Here is an 11,453-nt window from a genome sequence, read left to right on the forward strand (position 1 = left end):
CCCACCTATCCTGTGTTTTCCTCAAACAGAAAAAATGGGGTATTTTTCCAGATATGCTGGTATTTTTCCAGATTTTCCCATGTCCTCCCCATGTATGTCTCCCCTAGTGTGAATGAAGCTCTGAGTGTGGTTGTTGGGGATGTGGTCATGATGTTGAAGGTGGTGACGAAGGTCTGATGGGCGTTCAGCTTTCCCACTCCTGCGCCATTTTGGCTCCTCGCTATTTTCAGCCTGCCTGTTCGAAACAGAGCGGCAGAACGGCAGTGAGGGGGGCAGCAGAGCAGAGGAGCAGCAGGGGGCTGAGCAGCAGGGACTGGCCAAAAGCATGGAAGAGGTAGGCGGGGCCCGGGGAGATCAGTGGGGGGACTGTCTGTGTCAGTCCCCATCCACCAGTAATGTGCAAGGGGAGGGAAAGGGGCAGGAACCCAGGAGCAAGTTTCGCTGAACCTGGAGCGTGTGTAATGCCTCTTCACGGAAACATAACGCTATGGGAATGGCCATCTACAGAGAAGGAAGCGCGTGTAAAGAGAATCACTAGTGATCCTGCATTTAAAACAGAAGTTGAAAGCCCCGTTTTAAATGCAGGATTTTAGGCTGGTGTAGAAATCCCCTTATTATCCTACAGCTATTCCTGGTCAAATAGGTTTGGGAGGCTTCTGAAGCATGACAGAAACCTGCAACACCTGTGAAAAGAAACAATTTATATACATACAAAGAATATACATTCAAAACCTGTGAAAAGGTTTTATATACATTCAAAACCTGTGAAAAGAAACACATTTATATACATACAAATAATCCCTTTATGTCCTTTCCTTCTCTCAATCCCCCCTCCAATTATTTTTTTGTCACCACCACTCCTCTTTCTCACACAATCTCTCTATATATGAGAAAATAAAAAGAAGGGAGTGGGGAGGGAAAGAAAAAGGAAAAAAAAACCCTGCCTATATCATGTATTTCAAACGTATTTCTTGTACTTTGTTACTGGCTTAAAACTGAAAAAGAAATGGCTAGTGTGGTCCAAATGGCATCTGGACACCATGCAACTCCAGAAACCTGTCCCAGATATTTATTGTTGTTGTTGTTGTTGTTATTATATTTATATCCTGCCCTTTTCTCCCTTGCAAGGAACCCAAGGCAGCTTACATGATGCTCCTCTTCTTCATTTATCCTCACAACGTGAGGTAGGTTAGGCTGAGAGTCAGTGACTGGTCCAAAGACACCCAGTGAGCTTCATGGCCGAGTGGAGACTAGAACCTGGATCTCCAGAGTCCCAGTTCAACACTCTCGCCACTACACCACACTGGTTCTCAAAGTTACCCAGCTTTCTTGGCTCGGACAGGCCGAGCATTCTGAGTCTACCTGTTCTAACATTTCCTTGACCCACCCCTCACGGTTTGGTGGGGACTTGCATTTCCAGGGGTCTTTGGATTACCCTTTGAGCCACTAAAACACCCTCATCTTTGGGTTGGACGTATGTGTCCAGTCAGGTGAGGTCCAGCCAAATATGGCATGGATGAGTCAGTTTTGGCTATGCTTTTGTGTGTTGGTGGGAGGGGGGGGACTGCTCGTGTGAACAATCTGCTCATCAAATTGAAATTATAAATGAGGTTGTGTTGTGCCTCCTCGAAGCCTGCAGTTCCCAGTTCACAGAAGATCTGTAATCTCATGTAGGTTTGTTGCTCCAACATTACATCACCCAAGTGCTTTTCTTTTACAAAATGCATAATCAGCTCTGATTCAGATGATCGATGGGGAGTGTGCACAGCATGGGGAGTGATGAATGTCATACCACCTTCAGTTTTCCGGGAGAAAGAAAATATTCTCCGTCTCCAGCCTTGTAAGTCAGTGGCTGTCCGGGGTCTCAAGCAGATGGTTTTACCTGAGATCCATTAAGAAGCCAGTGTTAGAAATGGAACTCAGGATGAGTTGTGTCTGAAGGATGTGCTCAGCCACTGAGTCATTCATTAAAAGCGTGTCCTATCTTTTCTACAATGTGCTCATTGGGGTGATGTCATATCTCCACTGGAGAAATCCTTGGAGGAGGAGCAGGAGCTATTGCTCCTGAAGACAGACAACATCAAGGAACAGCCCATGCCAGGAGAGCAGGAGGACCCTGGGGGAGAGGGCCGTGAGTCCCTCTCCTCAGGAGGAAGGGAATTCTGCCTCTGAGACAGAGGGCCAGTTCAGACATCACGCTAAGCCATGGTTGTTGGGGAATTTCCGGTAAGCACAGTGGCTTAGCGTGTTGTGTGGGGGGAGAAAAACCACATTCTTTGTGGTTACTAAGCCATCCCAGTAACCACTCCCTGCCAAAAGGTTAAGGGATCCCAGGGAGGCTTACCGTGTCATCTGTCAGGCTCCCGGTGGTTAACACAGGCTCTGGAGGACTTCCAAGCCACAACTATAGAGTACGCCAGTTACAGTATTCACTACGGTGGATGATGCTGTAGCCGCCACGTACTTTCTCTATGGTTATGTGGCCATTAGGGATGATATAGCAGCTGCTGGGAGCCCATCCATGCTGCAGAGCACAATGGGATGCTCAGTAACCATGCCAGGAAAATTGCCAAGTAACTACGAAGGGGTGGTGGTTAGCAGAACCATGCAGCACAGTGTGGCTCCCGGTCATCTGACAGGCCCACATGTAGTGGTTTCACTAACTCCCACCCCTTCCGTAGTTCCCCTAACCACCCTTCTCCTGTGTGGATTTGAATAGGTCCAGAGTCTGAATGACCATTTAGCCCCTTAGAGTGTAGTTATCTCAAGAGCCAGGTGAGCAGGATCCCTAAGAGAAGGAGTGCTCAGTTGCAAAGGAAGGCTCTTCATGAGTAAAAGACTTCTCACGAGTAGGGCTCTCTTCATGAGGAGGACTTCCTCCAGAAGCTTCTGATGTGCTGCAACTGGGTCCTAGGTGGAAGTTCTAGTGGCTCCAGCTTATAAGCCTTCAGTTTAGGCCTGCTACCTACTGGAACAACACTTTACCTTGACTCCTAGTATCTTGAAACAATGCCTTTTTTGAATCTGCTATTCCTTGGATTGATATCTCATGTTGCTGACTCTTGTACCCCTGTAAGTAACGCTGGACTGCCTTTGACCACTTTTATTCCTAAATCTTTGTTTGACACTGCTCTGTGCACTTGCTGGCTTTGACCTTGGGCTGGCTTGACCTTGCTAATTGCCTGCTCCTTGACTGAACTGGATTGTTCAATCTCAGAACAAACCTATACTGAGAGAGAAGTCCTTTCCATTCATTCCCTTCCTCACATAGACTCAATGCATGGAGGGGGAGGCAGGACTCCACTGCCCCACCTCCAAATAGCTGTAAAAATATCTGGCAAAATGTCTGTACAAGCTGATCCTAGGCTCTCCACATGATTGGGAACCTCAGTCTCAAAATGTTACCAGTCACACTGAAAGCCTACATGCATATGGCTGTACATACCTAGGCTCTCCTTTAAGAGATATTCTGACAAATGTGTGGACATCGGGGATAAGTGTACCATGGCACATAATGTCAAGAGTCCTGCTCTACCCTCCACACTTTGAGGGGAATGTCTAAACAGGTCTAAAGGGTCTAGCCAAATGGAGTTTATAGCTGAGTGGGGATTAGAACTCAGGTCTTCCTAGTCCAAGAGCTTCTCCACATCAGGTTGTTTTGTCCAACAACTTTACTGGGGCTTCTGCTTCTGGATTCTTTGCAGGATTAAGATGGGCTCTTTCACACACACTTCCTGGTTTTTTTCAGAAGATTGGCTTTATCTGCAAGTTCTATATGTTTCATTATACAGCCACTAGATGGCTCTGTTACAGCACCACTTCTTCTTTACACGGACCAATTCAAACTGATTCAAGCCACTTCTTTTTATTAGCTCATTATTTCCATTTCAAATTAAGCCTTGGAAATGGTTGAAAACCACAGGAGAGATGGTGGAAGTTGACAATGTCATGTCAAGGACCTGCAAACTTCCGAGAGTAACCAGTCTCAATTGCAGCATAAAAGCCCCATGTGGAGAAGCCCCATGTCTAACCTTTTCTCCTTTACATCATATTGGTTCAAATTCTGGCGCACTGCTACAGCTGAAATCCAGCTGTTACCTTTGGATAATTTCTTTTCCAATTGAAGAACTGGATTTTTAATGGCTATGTTGGCACAGATTGTCCTAGACCTACTTTATATAATCAGCAAAAATTCACTGACACCATAATTCCCTGACTGACAATGCACAGCTAAGAACAAAGCAACACTGCATTTAGCCTTTACACACAGGCGTACGTAATGGATCGTTCACCCAGCCTGTTGAAATGGCTTATCATCAAAGGGCTCACCTTAAAATGCTTAATAGAGCCCTAGAGATTAAGGCAGTTTTATCGAAGCAAAAGAGCAGAGTCAGCAAGCTCAACAGCATTTCAGGTTTTGTCACCTTCTGTTGTTGCTTCTGTTTTGGAAGAATTATGGATAGGAGGCATATCTGAAAAGGGCTGTTAACTGATTAAACACATTTTAATTGATTCAATATCTGCCTTTACTGATTAATTAAGCAATTAAATTTAATTGTCTGCAAATTAAGAAAGCCTCAGTACAGGTGTTTTTTAATTAATCGATGAGATAACTTCCAGTTTAATAAACAAAGGTTTCTATTCAAGATTAGAAGGAAAAGCCATCTTTAATATTTCCTTTTTCACATTTTGGGTGTCAGTGAACTGAAATGGACTGGAATGGGCCACTTCACATCAAATGACCACTAGATCTACTACTGTGGACAAGAGGACCACAGAAGAAATGGAGTAGCCTTCATAATTAATAATAAAATGGCTAAAGCAGTGCTTGGATACAATCCAAAAAATGACAGAATGATCTCCATTCGAATTCAGGGTAAGCCATTTAACATCACAGTGATCCAAATATATGCCCCAGCCACAGATGCTGAAGAAGCAGAAGCAGATCAGTTCTATGAGGATCTGCAGCACCTACTGGATAGTACGCCAAAAAAAGATGTTATTTTCATTACAGGAGACTGGAATGCTAAAGTGGGTAGTAAAACGACACCTGGAATTACAGGCAAGCATGGTCTGAGAGAACAAAATGAAGCAGGACATAGGCTGATAGAATTTTGCCAAGACAACTCACTGTGCATAACGAACACTCTCTTCCAACAACCTAAGAGATGACTTTATACATGGACTTCACCAGACGGTCGACACCAAAATCAGATTGACTACATCCTTTGTAGCCAAAGGTGGCAGACATCTATGCAGTTGGTAAAAACAAGACCTGGAGCTGATTGTAGTTCAGATCACAAACTTCTTATTGCACAATTTAGAATCAGACTAAAGAGAATAGGGAAGACCCACAGATCAGTTAGATATGAGCTCACTAATATTCCTAATGAATATGCAGTAGAAGTGAAGAATAATTTAAGGGACTAGATTTAGTAGATAGGGTCCCGGAAGAACTATGGACAGAAGTTTGCAACATCGTTCAGGAGGCGGCAACAAAAAACGTCCCAAAGAAAAAGAAAACCAAGAAGGCAAGATGACTGTCTGCTGAGACACTGGAAGCAGCCCAAGAAAGAAGGAAAGCAAAAGGCATCAGTGATAGGGGGAAATATGCCCAATTAAATGCAAAATTAGCCAGGAGATTAGCCAGGAGAGATAAGGAATTATTTTTAAACAAGCAATGCGCAGAAGTGGAAGAAGATAATAGAATAGGAAGGACAAGAGACCTCTTCCAGAAAATTAGAAACATCGGAGGTAAATTCCAGGCAAAAATGGGTATGATCAAAAAGAAAGATGGCAAGGACCTAACAGAAGCAGAAGAGATCAAGAAAAGGTGGCAAGAATATATGGAAAATCTATATAGGAAGGATAATAATATCGGGGATAGATTTGACGGTGTGGTCAGTGAGCTAGAGCCAGACATCCTGAAGAGTGAGGTTGAATGGGCCTTAAGAAGCATTGCTAATAACAAGGCAGCAGGAGATGACGGTATCCCAGCTGAACTGTTTAAAATCTTGCAAGATGATGCTGTCAAGGTGATGCATGCCATATGCCAGCAAATTTGGAAAACACAAGAATGGCCAACAGATTGGAAAAAACCAACTTATATCCCCATACCAAAAAAGGGAAGCACCAAAGAATGTTCAAACTATCGAACAGTGGCACTTATTTCACATGCCAGTAAGGTAATGCACAAGATCTTGCAATGTAGACTCCAGCAATTCATGGAACGAGAATTGCCAGATGTACAAGCTGGGTTTAGAAAAGGCAGAGGAACTAGAGACCAAATTGCCAATATCCGCTGGATAATGGAGAAAGCCAGGGAGTTTCAGAAAAACATCTATTTCTGTTTCATTGACTATTCTAAAGCCTTTGACTGTGTGGATCATAACAAACTGTGGCAAGTTCTTGGTGGGCTGGGGATACCAAGTCATCTTGTCTGCCTCCTGAGGAATCTGTATAACGACCAAGTAGCAACGGTAAGAACAGACCACGGAACAACAGACTGGTTTAAGATTGGGAAAGGAGTATGGCAGAGTTGTATACTCTCACCCTATCTATTCAACCTGTACGCAGAACACATAATGCGACATGCTGGGCTTGATGAAGCCAAGGCTGGAGTTTAAATCGCTGGAAGAAACATTAACAATCTCAGATATGCAGATGATACCACTTTGATGGCTGAAAGCGAGGAGGAGCTGAGGAACCTCATGACAAAGGTGAAAGAAGAAAGTGCAAAAGCTGGGTTGCAGTTAAACCTCAAAAAAACCAAGATTATGGCAACCAGCTTGATTGATAACTGGCAAATAGAGGGAGAAAACGTGGAGGCAGTGACAGACTTCATCTTTCTAGGCGCAAAGATTACTGCAGACGCTGACTGCAGCCAGGAAATCAGAAGATATTTACTTCTTGGGAGGATAGCAATGACAAATCTTGATCAAATAGTGAAGAGCAGAGACATCACACTGACAACAAAGGTCCGCATAGTTGAAGCAATGGTATTCCCCGTAGTAACCTATGGCTGCGAGAGCTGGACCATAAGGAAGGCTGAGCAAAGGAAGATAGATGCTTTTGAACTGTGGTGCTGGAGGAAAATTCTGAGATGCCTTGGACTGCAAGAAGATCAAACCAGTCCATTCTCCAGGAAATAAAGCCAGACTGCTCACTTGAGGGAAGGATATTAAAGGCAAAACTGAAGGACTTTGGCCACATAATGAGAAGACAGGATACCCCGGAGAAGATGTTGATGCTGGGGAAAGTGGAAGGCAAAAGAGGGGCCGACCAAGGGCAAGATGGATGGACGATATTCTGGAGGTGACGGACTCGACCTTGGGGGAGCTGGGGGTGGTGACGGCCGACAGGAAGCTCTGGCATGGGCTGGTCCATGAAGTCACAAAGAGTCGGAAGCGAGTGACCGAATAAACAACAACAACAATTATAGCAAGAGTGGGCCATTTCCCCACACCCCAACCCCTGTGGGCCACACTAGGAGAGAAAATAATAATAATAATAATAATAATAATAATAATAATAATAATAATTTAAAACAGCTGATTTGCCACCAAAATTTGGATGCAAATTATTCCATATCACTCAGTAGTGCTAAACGTGCTCCATATCTCCTACGGAGCGCCATTTTGTTTTTTAAAAAAATGTTTTAAAAACATTTGCTGCCTACTGGGGGCAGTGGGGGCCACATGTGGCCTACAGGATATTTATTATTAAATTTATTTTATTATTAAATTTATTAATCGCCCATCTGGCTGGTCACCCAGCCACTCTGGGCGATGTACAATATACAATAAAACAGTTTAAAACAATAAAATTCTACAATAAAAACATTTTCTAAAATACTCTAACCCACCCCAAATGCCTGCCTGAACAACCACGTTTTTAATGCACGACGGAAGCTCATTAAAGAGGGGGCATGACGGAGTTCCCTAGGGAGGGAGTTCCACAGAGTGGGGGCCACCACAGAAAAGGCCCTCTCCCTCGTCCCCCCCAGTCTAGCTGTCCTGGCTGATGGGACAGAGAGAAGGCCATCTGAGGCTGATCTTGTTAAGCGGCCTGTCTGGTGCTGCTGGAGGCGCTCCTTAATATAGGCTGGGCTGGAACCATATAGGGTTTTAAAGGTCAAAACCAACACCTTGAATTTGGCCCGGAAAACAACTGGATGTGTGTTATCTACTCCTATATTACAATAATAGCCATTTTCAAACCATGTTGTGCAGAATCCTGGAGTTTCTTGGAAGCTTATGAGGGGTGAACTCACTCTGGAATCTACAGCAAAGTCCAAGGGGTTCCTTGGCAGACAAATCAAAATAGTGTTCCTTGAAGGTCAAAGCCAACCCTACTATTAGGCACAGTGAGGCAGCTAAGTCAGGAAATTGAGGATGTCATGATAGGGCAGTAGATTGCATTATTGTGTATTTATGTATGTATGTATTTATTTTCCTAGGGAGGGGCACTTGTGAGATTTCTTGCCTCAGGTGCCAAAATAACTTGGACAGCCTTAGTTCCTAAGCACTGCGACTTGACCGGATGCACTTACTGTTCCACTTCAACCAGCAAAATATTTTGGCCCAGCCCTGCGGGAGGTAGAAAGTTTGAATGCCACTTCAGTAACGCATCAGAACCAAAACAGTCTAAAAAACAATAGTAAAGATGCGGGCCCTTAACTTGGTGTAGGGACACCTGGGTTCAGATTTCATCTCAAATCCCATAATATGCCTGAATCACATCATTCTTTAAAAAGAAAAATGTACTGGTAAATTGCAAATTGCAAGATTAATTCACTGATTAATCTACACAAGTTTTACAAAAGTGCAATCCTATGTTTGTTTACTCTGAAGAGGGCCCCATTTGTTCAATGGAACTTACTCCCAGGAAAGGGGACATACGTTTGCCCTGTAAGTAGATGCATTTATGGATTTAAACCTTGTGGAACTATATATGACACATTTAGTCCATGGCCTGTTGAGCAATATGGTCCAAAATACCTCTGTTTATAATCTGGGATGTATTCCTGCTTACGTGCAACCTCAGCATTTGCACACACATGTTTGCTCTGCCTGGTAATGCTGACTCCACTGGAAATAATGACACCCACATGTTTTGCCTTTTGACATATGTCGCTTTCCTTTGTCAATCAGCCCCATTGCATTTATTTGTCATATTTGTTGCCCCACCCTTTTCCCAAGAAGCTCAGGGCAGTGTATCTCCCATTTTAGCCTCACAATGACTGCTTTTACTTCACAATAACAATACCTCAACAATACAATACCTCAACAATACCTCACAATAATACCTCACCATAATTTTATCCTCACAATAACATCTTTCCCAAGAAGCTCAGGGCAGTGTATCTCCATTTTATCCTCACAATAACAGCTCTTGAGATGTAAGTTAGGCTGAGAGAGAGTTAAAAAGAGTACATAGGATTAGGGATGTATGGACTGTGTAAAATTTACTCCATCTGCGTTTCGCAAATTGTCAAGTGCCTTTTGTTCCGTCATCCCCTCACAGACGGATGCGGATCTTTTTCCATCGTGCAGAAAAATATGCAAATAATTGCGTAAGAGGTTTGGTAACAATTTACATAATTTACCTTAGTACATAATATTTACCATATTGTCCCCCATTCCATTCCACTTTTCCTCAGCAGGTATATTACTTGTATATTAGAGAGATGTGTGTTTAGAGACACGTGTGTCTCATCACTGAGGCATTCCCTCCTATGAGAAAGAGAAGGAGGAATGCCTCTTTTGTGATGGTACCTTTAAGATGCTGCAGTTTTTATAAGTACTTGTAATATCTCTAGCTGTCTATGCCTGATTAATCAAGAGCATCCTTTCAGTTGATTAAAAGTTTTAATCAATTAATCAAACCAGCAAAACATTGTAGCCCTAAATATATCTACCTCTATGCACACAGGCATTTAGAGAGAAAAATGGAGGAGCCAAAAGATTATGAGATACCAGAGGTACAACCCATGACCTTTCTGTACAAAACACAATGCATACTATATATCAAACACAAAGACCGTGTGTGTGCATGTGTCACTGACCCCCAGATTCAATTTGGACCATGATTTGGTGCTTTGGAAAACAGCCCAATTTTGCTTGGACTGATTCAGAGGCCATTGACTTGGACTTGGGTTCAAGATGGAAACCCTTGTCTTCATGTCTCCCATTGACTATCATGGGAAATTTTAAAAACGGATAAACCTTTTTCCTCTTTGTCAAAATTGGATGACATTTGCATCCAGTTTGGAGAACCAGTGTGGTGTAGTAGTTGGACTGGGACTCAGGAGATCTGGATTAAAGTCCCCACTTCCTTCGCTCACTGGGTGACTTTGGGAAAGCCACTGACTCTCAGCCTAACCTGCCTCACAGGGTTGTTATGAGGCTAAAATGGAGAGGAGGAGGATCATGTACGCCACCTTGGTCTCTTTAGAGGAAAGATGGGATATAAATGTAACAGATCAATAATAAATAAATATTTGCAGGCACAGTAGCCCATTAGGAGGCAGTTACACCTGCCAAATGTGAGAAAAATAGGTGTAAGGGGGGTTGGTGATACACACAATGTTGTCCTCCAATTTCTGCCCGAAGCAGCTGTCTCGCTTTGCCTAATGGTAGAGCTGGCCCAGACTCACTGGTTTGGGGGCAGCACCAAGGACTAAGCATAAAATAAAATCCTTTTCTTCTTCCTCATCTTCTGGAAGGAGCTGCCCTGTGGGAAAATTAATTTTAGCATACCTTCTGTTGCAACTTTAAGTATCATCATGTCAGCCACTGTGACCTCGTATCCCCAGAAGCTACCTTTCCTGCTGATACTGGATGCCAAAACATTTAAGGAAATAGCTCCAGCCACAGTAAATGTAGACCTGCCCCTGGACATACACGGAGTCTTCATACCGAAGAAGGATTTGAAAATGGAACACGAGACAGATTTGTACAAAGAACATGAGTAAAGAACTGTTCTGTCTTATAACAACATGAATTCAGCCTGCTGTAAACCATTCACAGATTTGTTTATACTCCAGGCCTCTGAACATATATCTCTGTATTGACCTGCACCACTGGAGTAATGACCTGGTTCTTGGCACTGTGCTGGTGCAGCAACAAGAAAAATCTTAGCATTTCTTGTCTGGCATTGCAAAATGTGGGATCCAAGGCGTTGCACTGTGGAACTGAGACTATTGCACAGGTATCCTGCCCCCCTCCCTCAGAGGCCATAGCTATACCTGGAGTCCAGAGGCTTTACTGCCCTGCTCCTTTCAGCATAGGGGTGGGAAGGAGATCTGTCCACACCAGGCTGTGCACACCCCGCATCCTTGAGATGAGATTGTGGCCCACTTCATATAAATAGCAGGTGAGGTAGTAGCAGTGGAGGCTGGTGTCTCTGATTTCACTGCGGCTGGGAATCCATTCTGGGTTTCAGTCAGAACC

General features: G+C 43.6%; 1 protein-coding gene across 1 annotated transcript in view; it reads left to right on the top strand.

The window, feature by feature from the left end:
* BCO1 (beta-carotene oxygenase 1) overlaps nt 1-10,975 on the top strand; it is a 59,556-nt gene extending 48,581 nt beyond the window's left edge. Inside the window, 1 exon segment of the mRNA XM_084812891.1 lies at nt 10,779-10,975. Within this exon segment, the coding sequence (XP_084669017.1) occupies nt 10,779-10,975 (197 nt within the window).
* The last annotated feature ends 478 nt before the right edge of the window (nt 10,976-11,453 follow it).

Source organism: Heloderma suspectum, chromosome 8 (assembly GCF_057233095.1).
Source record: "Heloderma suspectum isolate Gila_16-S chromosome 8, 16-S_ref, whole genome shotgun sequence".
Lineage (NCBI taxonomy): Eukaryota > Metazoa > Chordata > Lepidosauria > Squamata > Helodermatidae > Heloderma > Heloderma suspectum.